This window comes from Chionomys nivalis, chromosome 1 (genome assembly GCF_950005125.1).
Source record: "Chionomys nivalis chromosome 1, mChiNiv1.1, whole genome shotgun sequence".
NCBI classification, from domain to species: domain Eukaryota; kingdom Metazoa; phylum Chordata; class Mammalia; order Rodentia; family Cricetidae; genus Chionomys; species Chionomys nivalis.
Window position 1 is genome coordinate 125,277,556 of NC_080086.1, and position 23,843 is coordinate 125,301,398.

Sequence of the window (23,843 nt, forward strand, 5' to 3'; positions counted from 1 at the left end):
TGCCCCTTTCTAGATGTGTCTGATTTTATCTAGAGAGACTGGGTTGTTAAATAGGCTGGAGGACTAAGAATGTGCCTGGGGCCTCGGGGGCTGCGTGAACCCTCAGGGGAGCATTTGAAGGCCCTCTGGTATCTGCCTCCTCCCAACAGCCTTCAGGATGGTATGTGGGCACTGGCAGTTGGAAATAAACTCTATTCTCTTTGGGAGTAACTACTGTTTTTCTTTTCTAAATACTGAATTCATTAGGTATTGAGACAGGGACTCAAGGTAGCCAGACCCACTTTGTAGTAGCCAAACAGGACCTTGAATTTCTAATCCTCTGGCCTCTCCCCAAATTCTGGGATTACAGGCATGTGGCAGCGGGCCCAGTTTATGAAGTGATGGGAATTGAACCCAGGTCTTTGACATGCTATGCAAGCACTCTACAACTGAGGTCCATCTCCAGCCACTAAATCGGGGTTATAAAGAATGACGTTCTTTCAGTGAAGTTAAAATGTGAAACAATGCCCCATTGAGGGTGTGGCATTTCCCCCTATTTATAGAGCCTTCCGATACCTGTCACACGAGACAGGAGCTGGTATTGAGCTGCAGGGAAAAGCTCAGGTGTCAGTGCCCACTCCTCCCCAGAATGATGATTTTAAAGGGGAGAAAAATGAAGTAAATATTCCCATTCTGGCCCTCGGCTTCCCTGGGAGAGCCCCCGCCTGCCAGAACTTTGAAGAGGACGGGGTAAAGTAACAGCTGGGAAAACGCACAGCCCACCTGGGAGCTAAGTAAGTTAGCTAGCTCAGTTGGTAGCTTAGGAGCAAGTCGCATTGTGCCCCTCGTGGTCAGTCCCAGATGCGCACAGATGTGCATCAGGATTATCTGGTCTTTCTTTCTTTCTTCTTCCTTTGGTCTTCTTTTTTTCACTTGTCTTAAAATCCAAGCATATGCTCACCCGTGGACCTTGAGTTAACGGTCCTGCTGAAGAACTTTCCAGGTGTTTTTGATGTGCAGGTGTGTAAAGTTGAAAACTCAGGAGGCCAAGGATCACATACATCACTGAATGAATACCAGGTAGGTGGCGAAGGCAGGGGGACTTAAATATCGTTGTGAAATTTAAAACTTGAAATTCAGAAGTTTGGAAAATGGCATCTTATGTCAATAGCAAACATATAATTGCTACGAAAAGATAAATAACAATGACCAGCTCAATCAACATAACATAAGTAGGCTTCATATAGTTTGGGCTCAGCACTCAGAGGACCCAGACAGAAGGATTACTGCAGGTTCAAGACAAGCCTGCGCTACACAGTGAGCCACAGGCCAGACTACAAAACAAGACCTGACCTCAAAAAACAAATCAAATCAACAACAACAAAAAAAATTGAAATCAAAACAGAGTTCTTGTCTGTCCTATGTCTAGGGAGATTTGTTGGCCCAGCTAAAAGATAGAGAAAAAACACACCTAAAATAACAAGGGGGCAGTCATTTAATGCAGAAACCCAGTTAACATAAAAAGACACAAAGCCAAACAACAGACAAGACTTCAAACGATACTGCATAGTGTTCCGGATCAGTTCTTACACAACCGTTCTATTGTTCTTATGCATTTGAATCCAGTACAAAGACAGCGCGTTGACTTCAATTCATTAAAAGTAATAATAAGGCAAAAGAAGAAGAATCCTCTGGTGACAAGAAACAGCCACAAAGAATGCACAAATATCAGGTGCTGACACGAGACACCATTAGGACACCTTCTGAAGATGCTGCATTAAAATCGAACAAGCCTGATACAGTGACAAGAAAATTATAGTCGTTTTGTTACGAATCCTTTTGCAAATAGAAACGACTCTCTGGAGATCATTATATACAAACTTTCTGAAATAAATGGAAATTGTAGAAATTTTTCCATCACCGTTCCTCTTTTCTGATGCCTATAAATGTCCCGTGGCACTGTTCCTCCTTTCGTACAGTCAAAGCATAAATAGTCATTAAAGCACTTGAACCCACAGTAGTCTTGTCGTCAGAAAGGTTGGGAGGTTCTGCATGATTTCCTATCAATCATCTGGAAAGGGCTGCAGGCAACAGGTTGGAATGTAATAGACCTCTTTGTGCTTGGAACCCTGGTGTGAACTCAGTTCCACTCCCTTTAGGAGTGACTGACCCCACTCGGTAGCTGGGCCTTCTCGCATACAGACAGTTATACCGTGGAGTCCCGGCCAGACTTTAGATGTGCAATCTTGGTCTGGCTAATAAACGGATAAGCGATGCAGAGACCTCCAGCTGCCACAATGAAGCCTAAACTGCACCAGGCACAGAAGATAGACCAGCTGTAGCCGTGTTCCACATCGTGAGGCAGGCTGTAAATTAGCTTCGGGACCCGGTTCAAATCATAGGAGATGCTGGCAGCGTACGTGCAGAGCGAGATGGTGCAGAAAATTCCTGGGAGGAATACAAAGAGAACAGAACGATCGGTTGTGCTTTTGCTTGTGTCCAGAAAAACGCCAGACAAGGCTCAGGGAAAATCAGATCATTCCAAATCCAGGGACACCTGGAATTCTATTACTTGAACGAATTCATTCCACAAGCATTGACAAATAGAAGGGGAAATTCAGATAATCTGAGCCACTCAGATTTGTTTTGTCTAGTTTTGTTCTTATTTTTTTAAATAGTTTTGAAAAAAAAAAAAAAACTGGTCTTTGGCCGGGTGGTGGTGGCACACACTTTTGATCCCAGCACTTGGGAGGCAGGTGAATCTCTGTGAGTTCAAGGCCAGCATGGTCTACAGAGCTAGTTCCAGGACTGTTACACAGAGAAATCCTGTCTTGAACGCCCCTCCCCCCCAAATGTCTTTGTTTTCGTCTTTGTTGTGTGTGTGTGTGAGTGTTATGTGCTGGTATCTATGCATGTGCAGCTATACATGGAGGTCAGAGGGTAATTTCAGGTGCTAGTCTTAAGGTGTGATCCACTCTTTTTGTTTTGTTTTGAAACAGAGTCTCTCATCTCTCCTAAGCCTGGAGCTTAACCAAGGTTGGGCTGGGCTGTAAACCTCTGTCTCGCCAGTCCTGGGGACAACCCCTAGTTCTCAGGAGCTATCTCCCAGGCCATGTGGTTTGGTGGTGTTGTTTGTTTTCACTGAGAAGGGGTTTCATTTAGCCCAGATTCTTCTTGGAACACACAGAGGATGAACCTGCATGTCTGACCCTTTGTCACGACCTCTTGGGTGCTGGGATCGCCAGCTTGTACCATCACACTTGGCTTCAGGCAATGCTGGAGACTGAACCCAGGGCTTCCTGCATATGAGGCAAGCACTCCATCAACTAAGTGACATTCCCCTCTCTTAAGATTTCTGATTTTTGGGAGGTGGGGGTGGGGGTGGGGGGAGCAGAATCTAACAGTCTCTCAAATCGAAACCAATACTGCTGTCATTTCCTTTACTCTATACCAGACCTACATTTTCATAGAGTTGCAATCATTATATAAAGTCATCTTTTCTTCTCTTTTTCTTTTTTTGTGCACATCAGTTTTATTGGAGCAAGGCAACTTTTGCACTTCAGCATTTAAAATGGATTATTATATTTATCATGTTGCCTATAAAAATTAAATGAATTATTAGAAGTGACTATGCTTTTTGTGAAATACGGAATCTATCACACACTAGGCCTTCAACAATTTTTTTAAAAAAGTAAAATAAAATAATGAATATTTCCAAATAATATAAATTATGTCTAGGAATTTGGAATTGATATAAAAATCTTAGTAAAGCTATCGGGCACGTCAATCACACAAATTGTAATTAATTTGAGTGACTAATATATAATATTTTACCTTATATCAATTATGTATATATACAATTGTCCTTCAAGAACATTAAAATCAGGGCTGGGTAGACAAAACGAGGACTCATTTGGTAAAGTTCTTGCCTTGCAAGCATGAAGGTCTTGGTCTTATATCCACATAAAAGCAGTCATGGGGCACATACTTATAATCACAGCATTAAGAAGGGGAGACAGGCTGATAGACTTAGGGCTTACTAGCCAGTCAGCTTAGCTCAGTGGGCTAGTGAGGGACACTGCGAAAAAGCACAACTCAGAGATTGTCACCTGAGGTTGTCACCTGAACTTCACATGCAGGCGCGCACGTGCACGCACACACACACACACACCCCACTTATAAACGTGTTTCTTAGTGTCCATGTGATAGTCTGAGGATGTAGACCCTCAGGAATGTTTTATGGAGGTGGGCATAGGATGAGAATGGGGCGTTTGCAGAGTTTGTGAAATTACATGAGCAAATGAGAGCAGAAACTGGCATTCAATCAAGTGTCAGAACGTCCAAGTCCCACCACACAGTCTCTCATCATGCCCTGGATTATTGCTGTGGGCAGTAGAAGAGGCGTCTGTTTGCTGGGAAATGGCTTTCCTATCCTTGGGGATACACGAGGCACAGCTTTTAGAACTGAGAAGTCAGAGGCAAAAGGAAGCAAAAACTCTACCCTGTCTTAATCCGCAGCTTTGGAGACCAAAGCCAGCAGCAGAGAAACCAACTCAGAGCAGGTGGCAGTTCACAGGGAACAAAGACACCCTACATCCTAATGGTGTTTCACAAGCTCTAGATGTCTGCTTCCATTTGGATCACGCAAAGGCACATTATCTAAATCTTTTTCCAAATGTGCACTTGGAAAATAAATAATCCAAAATAAAAGTACTCTGAGATAATTTGGTATTTCCTGCTTTTTGTCTGGTTTTCTAAGCTCAGAAATAAATGATTTTGTTTTTCTGAAAGGGATAAAGTAGTAATATCATCTGACTTCTTTCTGCTCTGCCCTGTTTTTGTTTGTTTGTTTGTTCTAGAAATGGGGTATCTCTGTGTAACCCTAGCTGTCCTGGAACTCACTCTGTAGTCCAAGCTGACTGGCCTCAAACTCAGAAATCTGCCTATCTCTGCCTCTCATGTACTGGGACTAAAGGCGTATGCAACCACCACCAAGTTCTGCCCTGCTTTTGTATTTTTGCTTGTTTGATTTTAGCAGCAGACATATCACCCGAGTTGTCCAATAGGGAAACGTGGACGGAAACCATTCTTTCATCAAGGAAAAGACCATTTAAAAGAGTATGCCCTGCTTTTGCCAAACCCGGTGAAGAGCAAATGCCCTTACATCTGTCCACACGACTGCACCGACAACAAAATCCATGTTTGTGAACAACAAGACCCTAAAGGCATGCTGATACTAGAACAATAAGGCTGTTGGGGAAAACTGATCTCTGGAAAATCAACAGGTAAACCGTAATGACCTCTTCCCAGGGAAACAGCTTCACCCAGCACTCAGAAGTCTGCATACAGCTGACTGCCTAAAAGCCAGCGTTTTTACAAGGAGCATGATGTTAACGACCTCTGAAAGCTTGAGTTCAAACTCAGACTTTCCAAGCATCCTTTGATGTAAAACGCATTGGGCTGGGCTGCAAGAAATATTCATTGTAGTCTCGGCTCCGTGTGACCCCGATATTGCCTCGCCTTCCCTCGGGCCTTTGTGTAAAACAGGGGCTTGCCAACGCAAGTCCCTTAAAACGCTCATAATTCTGCTAATCCCAAATAAGACACAGAATAGTATATTCCCTAAGACCTCTCTGTGGCTATATTACTGTTAGGAAACTAATAAGCTTTAAAAAATGCAGCAGCTTACATTGCTTTCTGAATAAAATCCCTTTGATTTTATCTAAAATGTTGATTTTTTTCCGAGCACTCTTTCCACCAAGAACTCCATGAAGCTGCTTTTGGTGTGATACATTTTACTATCACACCCTGGGTTCATGCTGAATAAGAAAGGACGCTAATCTGAAAACATGGTCAGGGCAAAGGTTTCTCTCAGCCTCGTATCCTGAAAAAGGATGTGTTTCCCGGGCCCTTGGTGAGAACAGACCGCATGGACACTGTGTGGAGGGTATCTAACTGGATTTCTTTTCTTGCCCAATATGCCAGGGCCTGATGCTCCCTACAGCTTAATCTGTACCCCTCCTGGGAGCAAAATAGAGACAATTTTGGCATACTTTCTAGCTTCTGCCCTCACTCTTGGATCTAGATGTCCATCAAAGGCCATGAGTCTATCTTGTTTGTCAGTCTGTGAGTGTTATATATAATAATAATAATTGTATGTCAGTGGTGGGTCTGAGAAAGGAAGCTGACGCATAATTACCCCATGAGCCAAAAAGTCCGGAGGAAAGCAAAGACAGTGGGGGGAAGGGCAAGAGAGGTTAGAGTTAGCCTGTTCTTCCAGGTCACAGCACCAACTGCTAAATATAATAATAAATAGAGTGGCCAATTGGGGAAAGGCAGGTAATTGCGTCGGCCTCTTTCCGACCACTCTCTTAATGTATTTCACAGTGAGCATGACTGGGAGACAGTGGAATCTTTGGCAGATGGGAAACTGGTAGAAGGAAATTAGGTCACAGTGGGGGATCCTCAAAGGGGCTACTGGAACCCCATAGGATTATTCTGTCTATGGGCCCAAAGCAATGGGGCTAAGAGACCATGGACTGAAGACTCCAAGACCATGAATCCCAAAACCAAACCAAACCTTTCTTCCTTTTCAATGGAAAAGGGATTTTGTCACAGCCACAGATGCTAACACATCTTACATATTTGATTGTCCCTTTCTCTGGCTTTTTCCCCCTTCCTTACCTGTGTTTATTTTACCATGAAACACCTCATGCTTCTCCCTGCCACTGGGGTCCTTTTTTGGGAAGAGATACTCATCAAACTGATGCAATTCTATCTCCTTGCTTCGCTGGCATGGTGTCAGGGAGGGCAGGTCCACTGGTCCACTCAGCTGTCCCCTGTCTGCCCTTCCCTCTTCCCACAATGCCCCTATGGCCTCCAGTGCTGTCCTCCCTCCTATGAAACCTCTTGGGGTTGTTCTAAATGGGACAAGAAACCAAGAAGAGATGAATAAGAAGAGCCATTCCATCCGGACCCTCGCATCCTGAGGAAGTCTGCAAGGGACTAGTGGCTAGAGATGTTCTTGGTTCCATGGAAGGGCTTATTCATGGTCGTACAAGGGCATGTACTGAAGGAAGACAAACTTTTACAAGATCTTGTGAAAAGAAGATTGTCCCATGAAAGATATTTAAAAAAAAGAATCCACCTGGGTATAGCATCCCTTTAATCCCAGTACTTCAGAGACAGAAGCAGGTGGGTCTTTGTGAGTTCAAGGCCAGTCTGGTCTACAGAGTGAGTCTCAGGACAGCCAGGGCTACATAGAGAAATCCTGTCTCAAAACAAACAAATAAACACATAATCCTAAACTTCATCATATCAGAAAAAAAAAAAACTTGTTTTAAATTACAAAAGCATGCCTGCTGCAGCCAGATCTATAGTTTAGGCCAGCTTTCCTAGAAGCTCTTACTGTGTTCATATGTATGACCGTGATAGGGCTACTGTAGCAATGTACTACAGGCAGAGAGACAGGGAACAGAAAACAGCTGTTTTCTCAGAATTCCAGAGGCTGTGAATCTAGGTTCAAGGCATCGGTATAAATGGCTTGCCTCTGAAACCACCTTCCCTTGGACACAGCTGCCTTCACCTCACATCTTCACGTGTAAATATTCAAAGCTCTCCCTTCTCGAAGACTAGCACCATCTCCACAGGCTTATGACACAACATGTTGCCCTAATTTCATGCGAGGTTTTCTTTAAAGTCCTTGTTTCCAAGTTAAGTCACACTTGGAGATCCTGAGGGCTGGAGAGCCAACATATAAACTGTGGAAAATTCAACTTAACCCTTAGTATTGACTGTGATGGGTCTGCGAATTAAACAGAATATACTTCTATTTATTTTACAGGTCTTATGTCCCAGACCTAGTTCTGCTTAGATGAGAGGTAGTTTTATGTTATCTAGAGGATCACATAGAAGCTCTGGGACCCAAAGCATTCTACCACTTCCCGATGTGCATTGAAAGCAAAGGTAGTAGATACTTCTTGGATTATCTGTAGCTTCTACATATTGGCTAACAGGCTCATAGAATCAAGAAAGCCTGCCAAACAAAACTGGACTCTACAATTAGCTGGTTGATACCCTTTTAAGAAGTAATTCACAGGGACTAATAAGATGACTCAGTGGTTAGGAGCACTTGCTGGTCTTGGAGGATCAAGGTTTGAATCCTGGCCCCCACATGTTGGCTCACACTATCTGTAACTCCAGTTTCAGGTGATCCAGTGCCCTCTTCTGGTCTCCTTGGGCACTGCATGCACATTCTACACAAATACACATGCAGGGAAAACCACTCAGACACACACAATGCAACTAAATCTTAAAAAAAAAAAAAAAAAAAAAAACTTAAAAAAAAAAGTAGTTCGGGGGCTGGAGAGATGGCTCAGCAGTAAAGAGCACTGACTGCTCTTCCGAAGGTTCTGAGTTCAATTCCCAGCAACCACATGGTGGCTCACAGCCATCTGTAATGAGGTCTGGTGCCCTCTTGTGGCCTGCAGGCATACACACAGACAGAATATTGTATACATAATAAATAAATAAATATTAAAAAAAAAAAAGTAGTTCGTACCAAATTGTCCCATGAAGGAACTGCCTACTCATCAAGTTACTTCAGATAATACCTCATTCTTGTCAGCAGCGGCCTAGTTCATACCAGGTACAAAGAGAGGTGTTTCTGTATGCAAACATTCAAAAACACTAAGGTCTACCTTGAGGATCCATACGGAGAGAGCTTAGCTCTCCACTCTCCCCTCCAGCTTTCCCTTCCCCTCTTTTCTCCCCCGGAAAGCTCATTCTTCCAGCCCAGCTAGTGGCCCTGGGAGAGAGAGGTCCCCTGTCCTGAGCATGCTCCTGGCTACGTCTGGGTGTATCTTCAAAGCGTGAATAATTACCGCTTTCCTGACAACCCACATATGCAGCTACTTCTCTTATAAAATATTAAAGGGTTTTCTGCCGATATTCTTAATTAGAGCACATCATGACATCACAGAAGATCAGGACTGGAAGGGATATTTTCAGATCAGGACAGCAAATAAATTCACGCCACTGTCCCAGATCATCAGCCCAGTTTCTTGCCCTAAAACCTCGGAGGTGCCCATGGCCAGCTTGGAAGATGTAACTGGGCTAACCAGGCCCATTCTTTTTTAATCTCCCTCTTTCGAAGTGCTTAAAAGGCTCAAGAGTAGGAGTTGCTTCCCTATGCTTAGCCTGCTTGATAAACAGCCGACTACAACACCCAGAGGCATAAACATCGATTTTCTTTTCCATATGCCTTCAGAAGATAGCCTGCCCTTCATTCTGGTCTTTCTGCCCTTTCAGCAAAAAAAGACTTGCTCCTTTTCACATAGATTAACTCAGAAAGCCTCACCTCTGTCCTCTCAGCTAAATGATGTGGCAGGCATAGTAGAGGCAGACAAAACTCATAAAAAAAAATAAGTAAACAAACACAATGAAGAGATCCACAATCTCCAATTCCTTTAAAAAAAAAAATCTAATCTTTTTCTGCAATATTGCATCCATTTCCTTTAGAGGCAAAGTCTGCCCAGCCCGTAAGGCTGACAACCCTCACTGCTCCTGCTTAGTGTGAAAATCCATACATTTTGTTGCAAAAATGTTAATGTATTTGATTTTCCAACAATGCCCCAGACCTTGCTGACATGTTAGATAACACATAACACATGTGCCTTTTACGAAAATAAAATATTTAGGTCTTGAATTTTAAAACCCATTTAGTCCCCAGGGTTTCAGATAATATATCAAGTGTCTGTGGTTTAGGGTTGTAGTTGATGGATAGCTTCGATCATTCTAGACTCAGACCCCTTTTACTTAGATGTATTGAAGCAAAGAAGAGTCAGGCCAGGGTGGGTGCTGGCTGCTCCTGATGTTTTGAGGGGGCTGCCTTCACTCTGCCCTTTTCTCTGCAGTCAGCATGGGGTGTCACAAGACATGCTATGTGCGCTCTTTCAGAAGGGTTCAGTCTTTGAAGGACAATGGGTACAGATGATCCTGAGACCCACACCCAGGAGGAAAATAGAACACAAGAGCTTTGGAGAAGACTTCCAGTATATGTATGTGTATAAATATATATATGATATATATATATAAACATATATATTATATCATATATATATATCAGGGTGAGGTTTCAGCAGATGAAGGAAGGTGTTTGCCCAGCCCTGAGTTCCAACCTGGGAAGCCACACAATGGAGGAGAGAACTGAATCCCACAAGATGTTCTCTGACCTCCACAAGCACAGGGCAGCACACCACACACACACACACACACACACACACGAATGCAATAAAAGACAGATTAAAATTCTATAACAGATAAAAACTAGACTAAAACTGAAAATATTGAACAAATTAACTCTCTAATGGTAACAATGGCAGCTATATTAATTACTACTGTTATCCAATAGAATGCTTCATTTATTCATTTTTGTTTGGTTGGTTTTGCATGTGTCTAATGTATGTGTTTGAGTGTGTACACATGTTCATGAAGGTCTTAGGACAACCCTGAGGAACTTTCTCTCCCTTCTTTGAGACAAGGATGCTCATTGGCTTGGAGCTCACCAAGCAGGCGTGGCTAGGGCTGGTCAGCTACACCTGGAAACCCTCCAATCTTCGCCTCCCCACCACTGAGATGACAAGCACACACCACCACATTCAGAGTTATATATAATGTGGGTTCTGAGGATTAAATTGAGGCCCTCATGCTGTTGGGGGGGGGGATGCAGAGTCACTTTGCTGAGTCAGCAATCTCAGCAACCCAGAAGTTTCATTCATTCATCATTTAATGTGGACAGAATACTCGTTCGCACTTCATTGAAAACAGGACACTCTAGCAACAGGCAGGAGCTCAAAGCTAGAAAAAGAGGGTCTCGCTGGCTCAGTCCTCTGTGTACGTCACTGTGCCGGAGCATGTAACTTCAGAGCATGTGATATCATAGGTCTAACGTGACACCCCAAGTCCTTCTCTGGGAACCCTTGCAAGGCTGGAGAGTAGGGGTCAGGCATATGGGGTTGCAGCCCAGCTCTCAGATGCAAGCTGATCGTCTGGAAGCAGTCGCTCCGTCTGCAGTTCGCCAAGGCTGGTCCGTGGGCAGCGTGGTTGAAAGAGGAAGGTTGTTCTATGCCCCTCATTTCAACAGCTCGGTTGTCACATCACTGGGGTTCCCACTGAAGGGCCAGCTAATCAGTTCAGGCAGAGAATGAAGACGCCAGCGTATTAGAGGGGCTAAGTTTAGCGTCAAGAATCTGTGGGAGGGCTGCTGTCTAGAGCTGCTTTAGACAGCCTGCTTAATTAAAATCAATTCTTTTAACTCTTCATTGCCTGCCATTACCTGAGAAGGGGCTTCAGCCACCTGGATTAACCACTACCTTGGTGTCCTGGAAGGAATATGGAGGTACTGTTTGTATCAACAAAAAGGAACCTCCCTACATCCCTCTTCAAGCGACAGAAGAACACAACACCCTGAAAACTGCCAGCCACTTCAAGACACTGGGTTTTCACATTCCTTCCTGGAACAACCATCTCCTTGGCCTCCCCGGAACCATGAGACCTGGCGTGTGTGGCCTTGGGATTTGTTTCAGTAGTTACGGCTGCTTCGTATTCTGTACATCTTAGTTACTCATGCATAGTAAAGATGGCCTTTAAAAGAAATAATGCTTCTGGAACTTTTGGCGTGGGGCCTTTCAAGAGTTTGGGGGAAGCGGCCAGGCATTATAATGTATAGCTGCAATAATATAAAGTATAGACTCAGAGGACAGCGGGGCAGCTGCGAGTTCAAAGCCAGCAAGTTCCAGGCTATCCAGGGCTGCACAGCAAGACCCTGTCTGAAGAACAAACAACAAAGCAGCGCTGAGGGGAAGCAAACCGCACCGCCTTGATGCATTCTGGCTAGAAACCAAAAAATTTGGGGTGCAGCTAACAAAGAGGAGAGAAAAGGAGTTGATTTTTGTTGACTACAAATCCCCAGTCAAGGCTTAGCAGAATCTTTAAACAATTTGGTCACTTTGTCTGGCCTGCTCATAGACATAGACCCAGAGTCTGGCTTTAAGGGTTCAAATCCTCCTTCCAAACTTAGGAACCAGCTTCAAGCCTTCCTGAATTACATCACTAGATAACCTTCTAAACCTGGGAGAGCTAACTTGGCTTTCTGTTCAGGACTATATAGAGTTTGTGGTTTGTCTGGTCATTTTGTTGGCGGTGTTTATGACAGTCCACAGACAAGGCCACACCACTGCATGGAAAACCAGTGGGGCGGAGTAAAAAGGAAGGAGAACTGTTTGTCATGTCAAAGGCCATGAGGTAAGCATGCTAGAAACGAAAGCACCCGTCGTCTGTTGGCTCTGAGCGAAATGCAAAGTGTAGGAAAATACCATGATGAACCCCACTGGTTAGTACACTTAGCATATGCTAATAGAGTGGAGAACCAGATAGCATCGGTCCTGGGGGCATGCTGCTGCCAAAACACAGCTTTGATAAATCACCTATAACAGAGGGAAGTACTGGGAAAAAAATCACATCGTGGTCACTTAAGTACCAAAACCCCGGGAGTGAAAATGGTCATCTAGAATAGTGATGGTTCCTCTGCTGGGTCGATTTGGTGAGACTTAATTTGGCATTCTCTCATTAGTCACACGTCACTTCCTGTGAAGGCTGAAAAGGAAACCATTTCTTCTCTGTAGCCACCTTCCGCTAACCACTGACCCAACTTCCACCTCCCTTTTACACAAAAATGTCCTTCACTTGTTAACCAAAAAACCCTAGCCATGTCTCCACACCCCTTATGCTTTAAGTAAAGCCATCCTTCCGTGAAACCTTCTAGTGGTTTCCATCACCTTCACTTCAAATTCATGCTCTTCCTGTCATTAAGGGATCTCTAACGATTTGGCTCCTGCTTTGTGTGGTATCTCTCCTTCCCCTATTGCTCACAACACACTCACCCAACTCTTGCCCAGAGTCCGGGCCTGGTGGCTTCCTTAGCCCACAGTTCTCTCCCAACTTCTGGCTTCTCACAACTCAACCCAGAAACTGTCGCCTCAGCATCACCCAACTAGACCGCACACTGCTCACCTTCTTCCCTGCTTATATTGCTATCACAAATCACTTCTTACATCTCTCCACAATAAAAATGGGCAGTGGCATTGCCTGCTAGAGAGGCTGTGTCTCTAAGACCAAGAACACAGGAAGTCCTCCAACAGTAAGGCCAAGGTCACCATCTCAGGTCCATGGATGGTGAGGGAACCTTTGCAGCTGCTGACCTTCCTCTCTTTGAGTGATCCTGAGAAAAAGTGGCCCATCTTTGTCAAGAGCCCAAGCCAGAATTCAAGGCATAGAATTAGACCATGAGACAGAAAATATCAGCACCACTGTGGGAAAAAAGGCAATGCACTTTGTGTACTGCTCGCTTTAAACTGTATTTCCTCTGAAAGCTAAAGGAGCATCTTCTGCTTGCTCTCTTCTCACTGGTAAAGACATAATTAATAGTGATATGACCACACTGAATCCTGGGCCACAGAGAGTAAGTCGACAGTGTACAGTATACCTGTCATGAGGAACAGGAGTCCAGCCACGTGTTGGGTCAGGCTTTCTTCCCAGAAGAAGCTGACAGTGGCCACGATGCAGCCACACAGCAGGACAGCCACCGCCATGCCCAGGAAGCCAGCGGTTATTCTTCTTAGATCTAATCTCAAAACAGAAACAGACCATCAAAATCGGAGGCAGAGTCAGGAAAATGACTGAAAACTACAGGACAGAGAGTTCCATATATTGTGAGACAAAGCTAGACAGGCAGGCGTGGGGCCTGCAGGGTGGAGGATTTGGGGGCTTCTCAACCTGGGATGAGTAAACCAATATCTGTGTACCCCTCTGTGTCCATGAACTCAGTTACAACTACAGAACAGAGGAGGGGACAACCCCAGGATAAACGTGAGTGACAAACAAGATCCGCAGTTAAGTGGGTGAGGAGGATTCAAGAAACACATTCTCAGCCGTCAAAGAACAACCCAGAGGAAGGTCAGCACAGCACAACGGCTGTTATTAACCTGGCTTCTCCCTCTTTGGAAGGAAGAGCCTAGAAGCCAAGCTTGTACTAAAAGAGGATTTTGTCTGAGCATCCCAGTGGCCAATTAGTTTTGTATTTTTCATTTGTAGCTACTCCTGTCTATTTCCGACACGTGTTTAAGAGACTGTGAGAAGGGTGAAGGCACCGTGGAGAAGGAAGCAGGAGCCTACGGTGCACAATCGAGACAGCTAGCTGCTCACAAACACCCTCCCGATCTCACAAGCGGAGCGCCTGTTTACCAGGCTATAAAGGGACAATACCGCATGGGACAGAGCAACAGTTCACCTATTTGCCCAGGCTAAAGAGAGACTATGCCCACGGGACAAGTCTCCACTGTACGCCTCACTGATAACATCTGTATCTGCTGTTCCCAACCTGTGGGTCACCTCCCATTTGAGGGTCACATATCAGAGATCCTGCATATTTACATTATAACGCATAACAATAGCAATATCATAGTTATAAAATAGAAACAAAAATAATTTTTTCGTAGGGGGCCACCACACCACGAGGAACATTGAAAGGTGGCAGCATTAGGAAGATGGAGAACCAGCTGCTCTATATACCACGGTGTCTTCCACTTGCAACATTCAGGTTGCCAGCCTTCTGGTTGTTTTACTTTAACATTGTTTCTTTCTGTCTTTCCTGCTTCTGCTCCTGTCTTTGTTAGGAAAAACACAAACGAAAAGAGCTCTTACCTAGATGTTTGAAGTCTACCATGCATCTTAAAACCAGTGTTCCCATTGCACACACCTGCTGCCCCCAAGGCCAGGCAACAAGTCTGAACAAAATGCCCTGCAGTAGATCTCCACACATAGCAAGGTTTCTCTGCTGCTGTGGAAGCATCCCAGGGGCACTATGGGAAGGGAAGACTGGCTACAGTAACTTCCAATCTTGGCCATAGCATCTTAGCCACATGCAGGTTTCCCTATTTCTTGGTTTTTTTAGTTGGTTGGTTGGTTGGTTGGTTGTTTTGGGCTTTTGTTATTTTGTTTTGAGACAGGGTGTTTCTGTGTAGCCTTGACTATCCTGAAACTTGCTCAGTAGACTAGGCTGGTCTCAAACTCACAGAGATCTACCTTCTTCTGCCTCCTGAGTGCTGGAATTAAAGGTGTGCATCTCCCCTGCCCAGCTTGGTTTCCCTATTTCTTCAAAGGGAGTCCTTATTTCCACCTCAGAGCTTTTAAATCTTTTAATCTGAATTAAAACAGGGCTTTTCCCTCCTTCCAAAGAGAAAATATACATCATAAAATAAGGGGTTATGGAGAGTAACAATTTAAATATGCTGAATTTAGTGTTACACGGGTACAAAGAATTTGGAGATGGCCACATGTGTGGAGAGAGGCTAATAATAGCTCAGTCATTTGCTACAGCATCCCAAGGCCCTGTGATGTGCAAAACCTGTCTTCTGCAACTATTACAGAACACAAAGGTGGGGCATAACCTACAGTGGCCTGCAATCAGCTCCAGCCATGGTGGAGTCCTCACTGGGAAACGTGGCACAGATCACCAACCGTGGCTTCTTAGGCACAGTCAGGCATTGTGTGCACTGAAAACATCTTTCTCTTAGAAACTCCCCCAAGGCTGACGCTCAAATCATTTGTTGCCTTGCTGGGTAAGGAGGCCCAAACTTGGAGAGTTAAAGAGATGAGGTACTTTGCAGAAACCTGTAATTTTTTTTATCTGGTCAAAATCAGTAAAAATGAGACTGGTCTCCACAGACCCCTGAGACAAAAACCTTCAAGGCTGCTCATAAGGAGTTAGGAAGGAAGACCACTCAGTGAGACTGGATGGGACTACCATGAGTGCTTATTCAAATTTGCCAGCAAGAAAGGACTTCCAAGAAGTTTATCGTGCTCTCAGAAAATAAGCCATGTTTTATCCAATGACTTTTGCTTTTGTTTTTTTGAGACAGGGTTTCTGTGAAGCCTTGCTCATCCTGGAACTCACTCTATGGACCAGGCTGGTCTTGAACCCACTGATCCGCCTGCCTCTGCTTCTAAATGCTGGAATTAAAGGCATGCACCACTGCCTAGCTTTTATCCAGTGACTTTCTAAGTCCTAAAGTTGAGCCTCTACGTTTGCCGTGAGGTTTGGGACAGAGCTTTTTGCTCTACAGGGAGATTTACTTAGGCAGCGTCCACAGTGGCTTTCTCCACTAAGCAACATGACCACAGCCCTCTTCATGGCTTGCTCACTGGAAAAAACGGCAATGCTGACTTCTGACTCAGGGCACAGTGGGCAGAACTCAGTGCCACCCACCACTAGCCAGCTAGAATCAACAGCTTCCGGGTAAATATCCACCCTTTTTAGTTTCATATCGCATGTTCTTATCTAGACTTTCACATTTCCATGACAGTGAAGAAGAGCAGTTCTTTCCACTGAGTAGAGATAAGAGACAATCTTCAGCAAAAATACAATGTTCTGAGCTAAACACAGCAGCTAAAATAAGTATTATGTAAAGAAAAAACAAGAGCAGTGAAGGTATAATGTCTAGGGTAAGTCCTTATACACAATGACTTGGGGGAAAAAATGAGATGGGCTAGGAAGATTGCTCTTGAAGATAACCTGAGCTTGGTTCCCAGCACCCATGTTGGGTGGCTCACAATCACCTGTAACTCCAGCTTTAGCAAGATCCAGCAGTGCGTCTGGCTTCTAAGGGCACATAATTAAAAATACAACTTAAAAAATAAGTTTCAGTCACCTGATGTTAGTTAGCAATGCCACGCAGGCAGACAGGCACACAGCCCTGTCATATAGAGCGTCACACCTGATTGCTCTCACACTTGAATTGTAAACAGGCTGTGTTCACAGCAGAGCAAACTGACAGTTGGAGTGTCTGACCAAGTTTGGCTAGAACCAGAGGGTACATAGGACAAACAGCTGTCAACCCAAACTTAAGAGGGAGGCGGGGAATTTTTTTTGGCTAATCCTTCCCCAGAAATACTTACGGAGCAGGTGCCATTCATCTTGCTGGATTGTCTTGGTTAAATTGAAAGGAATGTTTCTTAAGCGGATTGGCTGAGAAAAGTGGTACTTGATAGCTGTGCAGCGCTGTGCAATTCCTTGAAAGAAATAAGAAATGCGGTTTGCTAGCCTTTTCATTTGTAATAGAATTCTGGAGCCCAAGGCAGAATAATTTATCCTAAACCAGGGAATGAATGGGAAAAGGGTAAGGAATCTCTTGATTGCTGTCACTGACAGAGGCAACTCATGGCAGCAGAATACAAAACCTTAAAATAGATTTTAAGATCACATTCCATTTAAATGCATTTTTATGAGTGTGTATATATACATATATTTAAATATATACGTATATAGCTATGATGCCTTTCAATACTGAATAAGTTTGTATGACTTAAATACAAAGCTATTCAAGGGGGAAATGGTTGAAGAAATCTATCCTGGAGTTTTGAATTAACATTTAAATGCCTTTTCTAAATTTGATCTAGTCTCAAACTCTCAATTAAGCTTCAATTCATTAGTATATGTGTTATTTGGAAACTAGAAGACTTTTTCCCATAGTCAGCTTCTACATGGTGGTTTAGGGCACAGCTACAATTGTCAAACGAAAGTCTGTTTAGTCCTCCAGCAGCTTGAGTCGTTCCTTAACGTTACAGACTTGAACTATGGAACTTGAGGAAGACTTTAGCCTTGATGGAAGAGGAATTCCTTGCTTCCCCTCATCTGGTGGCATGGCCAGTCCCCCTTTTGATATGGTCTTGTGTAGCTATTGGGTTATCTTCAGCCCTCTTCCTCATCCTCCTGCCCAATGCGTTCATTAATGACTTTATGTGTCTGTTCTCCTAAAGTCTTTTGAATCCTACGAACAGTATTGTTCTTCTCCTAAAACGCAGCAACAAACAAAATATACTTCTCTCAGCTCAGTCATCATGGCCAGTTGTTTGAATAAACACATCTCATTAAAGTGACTTTAAAAGCATCATGAGTGTATGACAGCCCTTTAACCCGAGCAGCTGTTCACTGGAGAATCCTCATAGATACAAATTAATCTCTAGTGGCGAGGCACCCAGGAAGAAAAAAGAAAGAAATCAGATAGTGAAAGGAGGTTAATCTTACAGAAATACATACTGGAGAGATCTGCCAAACACTAATACTAGATTGGACAAAAGAAATTCCTAGGAAGACACACACTCAAAGGCTAACTCGAGGCAATAGGCAATCTAATCTGACTATATCTATAATAAGAAAAAGAAGGGAGTTTGTAATTAACTTGGTAAAACATGCCCTGTAAGGAAAAGCCCAAGACAGCTGGTGAGTTTTACCAAATGCTTAAAGAAGAATCAGCAATTCTCAGACTCGTAAAAGTTTAAAAAAAAAAAAAAATCAAATGGAAGTGGAGAAAATGCCTCCTAGCTCTTCATAAACCAATACATCACAAGAAAGGAAGCTATGTGTGTCTATGTGTGGGTGCAAACATCAGTACATATGTGTGCACGTGTGTGTGAGATCAGCCTTGGGTGAGACTCCTCGGGTGCTACCTACTTCCTTCCTTCTGTCTTCATTTCTTCCTTTCCTCCCTCTCTCCCTCCCTCCACTCCTCTCTCCTCTCCCTCTCTCATCTTCTCTCTCTCTCTCTCTCTCTCTCTCTCTCTCTCTCTCTCTCTCTCTCTCACACACACACACACACACACACACAGGTCCTCTCACTGGCCTGGAACTCACTAAATCGACTAGCTAGACTGACCAGCCTACAAGTCTCCAGGGACCAAGCTGGTTCCACGTTCCAAGTGCTGGGATCTCAACCTGCACCATCCCAGCCTTCACCATCCCAGCCTGCACCATCACCACCTTCATCATCACAACCTTCACCATCACCACCTTCCCTATCCCAGCCTGCACCATCCCAGCCTTCACCATCACCACCTTCCCTATCCCAGCCTGCACTATCCCACCCAGCTCTTTTTTATTTTTATTGTAAAACAAAAAAGCAGAAAGCATGGGTTCTGCAGATCAAAATTGGGTCCTCATACCCTTACCAGTACTTACCATGTGAGTCAACTCCCCAGTCCCAGGAAAATATGTAACATTCTTTAATAATTTTTATGCAAAATCCTTCCCAATCCTGGCAATCTCAGTTTGGCAACATTTTAGAAAGTCATGCATCATGACCAAATGAGATATCTCTCAGGAATACAAATTGGCTTACTATACAAAATTCAGTTCATGCAGCATTCCACATATACTGAACAGACTATAGAAATGATCTGATCATTCTAGGCACACAGAAAAACCACTGGACAAAAACTCGCTTGAGGGGTTGGGGAGGTGGCTCAGCAGGTCAAGGGCTTGCCCCGTAAGCATGATAATTGGGGCAGCTGCTTAACGCCTACATAAATACTGGCTGGGTACAGTGGCCATCTGCAATCCCACATGGGAAGCAGGGAGAGGGGATCCCCAGTGCAAGCTGGCTAGCTGAACTATTGGAAAAGGCGAGCTCTGGGTTCAAGTGAGGTGCTCTGCCTCGGTGCCTAGAGTGGAGAATAATTATGACACCCAACATCAACCTTTGGCTTCTACACACACGCACATGCACTAGCACCCACACAGCGAAAGACACACGCATTCCACAGTCCACACACATATGCACGCAAAAAGAATCCAACTGATAGTCACCAATGAACCCAGGTATATTTCCAATAGATAGAAAAAGTCTGACACACAGAGGCTAAATAATTAGCCTGAGGCCCCCATACAAGGCAGTAAGCAAGTTTCAATGTGTATGCTGTTAGACAAACTGAATTCTTTAGCTTTTAGAAACTCGGATTCTTTAACTTTTAGAAACTCATGCTAATTCTACAGATTTCTACAGTTGTTATTATTCTAAAATATATGGTCGATTCGATATGAAAAATCGATTTTTCCAACTTAGTACCGACATGAGCACGTTTGGAGAGAAAGCTGCTTCGTGGTGGATGGTTCTGTCTGTGTATTTTCTACACCTGTCTACACATGTTATTAGGAGATTAGACTGGCTATGTGGCTGCATCCCTGGCTTTTCCCACCTGCATCTCTTGGAAGCTGTTTCATGCTGGAGAACAGGTACAGAATTGGAGGAAAAATCAATAGCTTTTTCAGACTCACAGAGACTGGCTTTAAAACAACTTCTGCACTTAGGAGACCACATGCTTCCTTAAACCACTGTAAACATTCCCAGGACCGGCCCTCCTTTGCCCTCCGGCAGTAGGCAGGCAGGACCCTAGGAGGTCAAGCGCAGCAAGAAGGCAGGCAGCTGGGTGCTCTGCTGGAATCAGAAAAGAGGAAAGCACCAGATACATCATCAGATGCAGTTCCTTCTCCTGGGATGTAAGTCTAAACTTAATCACCAAGGATGCCGAAGGCGGCATCAGAAGGCAGCAAAGAAAGGGACCAGATCTACAAGCAGCCCTCAAAGGTCTCAAAGGTTACGGGTCTGGTGGTGAAGCCCTGACACCCCAAGCTTAGTGTATAAGAAAAATGTCCTATGTTCCCAGTGCTCCACTTCCTGAGGAAAAAGAGACTCTAGACTTCGACAGAATTAGAAGAGAAGGTGTGAGCAAAGGCGGGATGAGAGAGCAGCCATAAGACCTCTGATGTCCTTCTCTTAAGTCCTTTCCGCTGCCACAGCACAAAGTCAAACAGATTTGTCCGAGTAAGTTTAATTATTAAGGTTTGGCTTCCACAGCCCGTGCATTACGCTAACAAAAATGGCACAGAAAAAGACCCGCTGGTGCTCAACGGCTTACCAAAGCTCTTCCATCATAAGGCCTTAAGGTTAAAAAAAGGAAAGCAGATCGGTACAGCTATTCATGTACAGTCTACATGGAGGAGGATAAAGACAGACATCCCCTATGGCAAAGGCAAGGAACGATACTGGCAAAGTCCACAAGGAGGCGTTAGATTCCAGGGCTTCTGAAGCCACACAAGCAAACTCTGAAATCAACCCTGCTTGCTGGGCTCAGGAAGGAGGAATCTGGTGCTCTGCAAAGGGACACAAAAAGCATGAGCTCATAGCACCAGATGGCATCACACAATGAGGGGAAGAAGCATGCAGAGGACTGAAAAGAACAAGTCGTGGTCTATATTTGGTGATTAATTAGCTTCTTACAGGGCCAAGTAGAGTCACTTTAATGATGCTACAAACCACAGAATAAGATATATAAGTAAATACGTTGTCCTGGTGAGGAGCGGAGCCTTTGACCTGCTGAATTGTTACCATCTCTGATGCTGACAGATGAATTAGTTCCAGGCTGAGTCACAGAGACCCATACCAGAGGTTAAATAAGGGAGAAACATGACAAGCACGAGATGCTATAAAAATCATGGTTAATCAACACTGAGACGTTATTCGGGCTTTGAAGCTGGGCAGGACATGGGTTTGAATTACAACTGTGCTAATTTAATTTAGTGAATCATTTAACCTGTGTCTAAATTCCCTCCCCTGTAAAAGTGGCGACATGACAGCAAATATTTCATAGTTTTATTACGGGGAAAGCAAAGCCTTGCCCGCGACTTAGCCTGGGCTCTGGGCTAAAGTAAGTACCCCATAAGCGTCCACGCTGGGCCATGAGTCATCTCTTGGCACGTGCTCATATTCATTAGACAGAACCACTGTCACATACCAGGAGGCTATACCCTAAATGCCCATCACAGATTAACCCACGTGTACAAAGGGATAAGTGGAACCCTGTAGTCGTTGCCTGGGCAATGACCCAATCATTGGTTCCTGTTTTCCTCTCCATCCCTGTCACTGTGATTGCTGAAGAGACTGAGGACAGACCTCCTTGTCAGTCCTTCTCTTAGACCTCAGGCCACACGTGTGCCACTGCTGGATTAATCTGCTACGTAATCATTTATAGTGTCTGACTGGCTGCTCTTATAGAGGACCTAAGTTTGATTCCCAGCACCTACATAGTGACCCACAACTATCAGTAAATCCAGTTCCAGAAGATCTGATGCCCTCTCCTGGCCTCTGAGGACACCAAGCACACACATGGTGCACAGACATACACACAGGCAAAACATAAAAATAAAAATAAAAAATGAGTCAAATGGAACTTGAAAATTTCTGAGATTTTTTTTTCTATTTTTTTTTTCTTGAGACAGGGTTTCTCTGTGTAGCCTTGGCTGTCCTAGAACTTACTCTGTAGACCAGGCTGGCCTCAAACACAGAAATCCACCTGCCTCTGCCTCCCATGGGTTGAGATTAAAGGCTTGCATCACCATCGCCCAGCTGATACCTGGGATTTTTTTCTGCATCTTCCTGCCTTTTACAGTATCATGAAGTTATATTGCTTTTAAAAAAAGATTTATGCACTTTTATTTGTACGTATGAGTGTTTTTACAGGTGCGTGTCGCTACTCTATGTTGCTTTAAACGGTGGCTGCGAGTGTTTTATTTACCATTATACATGTGTATCTATGTAGAAATAAAGTGATTTGCGCATATTCATTACATGGCTTTAATGTTCTGCCAATATGCCGACTTTCAAATTTTGACAACCAAAAGATGAGGAAAATCTCCCCAGTCCCTCAGTGCATGAGACTAGTGTTTCATTGTCCAGCGTAGGTATCACACCCCAGGAATGTATGAGTGGCTTCCTCTTCACCCAAATCTCTCCAGTGCTACCTCACTTACAGTTACCTGGAGATGATTCCTGGAGGCCGCCTCTGTCCTTCTAATGAGTATCCCATGACAGTGCTGTGCCTGCTTTCGTGACGCTCCCACCTCTACAACTCTCACCTTCAATCTGCCCCGACACCTAGTGGCCCTCCAGGCCCCTGCCTGGGAGAGATGAAAATCCCAGCTGTCTCCTCTGCTCGCTCCTTGACTCTTCTGCCTTTGTTCTTTCCTGATAGGCCAGGAGCCAACTTCTGTTCCTGACTCAACTTCCTTGTGCACATAGGATATGGCTTCACTGTCAGAATGTGACAGTGTCAACGACAGCCCTGAAAGGGTACGGCATCAGCAATACCTCCAAAACCTCAGACTCTCTTGCTGACAGGTTGGGGCAGAGTACACTGTTCCTAAAACATCCAAGGACAACTTGGAATTCTGTAAGCGGTCCGTGAACAGAGAGCAAAGGACTCTTTGTTTCACACAGGCTCTGTCAGCACACATCCCAGTTTAAAGGGGGAGGTCGACCCTAGGGTCACAAGGCAGAGCAGCAGCCGTGTTTTGGTCGGAGAGATTTCTTCTAAGAGCCGAGCGGGTGCTAAGAAGATGAAAGAAACGTTTCTCTCGTCGCTTCCTTTATCAAGTGCAGCCCTAAGCTCAGTGGCTTCTACTGACTTTGAGAGCCACAGCCAGCTGAAAATACAGTCTGGAGGGCAAACCCTCCCGGCCTGCAAACCGAAAGGAAGTACAAGCAGAAGCGGTAAATCACCAACACCCTGGGGAAACACAATGCAAGTCCTGTACCATTTCAAATTTCCTAATAATCATATTAGAAAGTAAACTGAGGACTTTAACTTTGATATTATATATATATATAAACATATAAATATTACACATACATATACACACAAACACACACACACAAGGTCTCATACAGCACAAGCTCAAGCAGAACTTCTTATGTAACGGAGGGTGATCTTGAACTTCTGACCCTCCTGTTTCCATCTCTCGAGTGCTAGAATGACCAGCATGCTAGATCATGCCTAGTTTTACATGATCCAAGGAATCTGGCCCAGCACTTTGTGAATACTAGGTAAACACCTACCAACTGAAGTCCATTCCCAGCCACATTTAGTATTTTAAACACATAATCAATACTTTGAACATTTTTCCTTGAAAAACTTTA

At 44.2% G+C, this 23,843-nt stretch overlaps 1 protein-coding gene across 1 annotated transcript in view; it reads right to left on the reverse strand.

The window, feature by feature from the left end:
• Positions 1-1,801: 1,801 nt before the first annotated feature.
• The window catches only part of Tmem178a (transmembrane protein 178A), a 57,610-nt gene continuing 35,568 nt past the window's right edge, over positions 1,802-23,843 (reverse strand). Inside the window, exons 2-4 of the mRNA XM_057777316.1 lie at positions 16,993-17,106; positions 13,523-13,660; positions 1,802-2,427 (exon numbers count right to left, since the gene is read on the reverse strand). Of these exons, the coding sequence (XP_057633299.1) occupies positions 2,186-2,427; positions 13,523-13,660; positions 16,993-17,106 (494 nt within the window). The 3' untranslated portion in view covers positions 1,802-2,185. The remainder of the gene's footprint in view (positions 2,428-13,522; positions 13,661-16,992; positions 17,107-23,843) is intronic.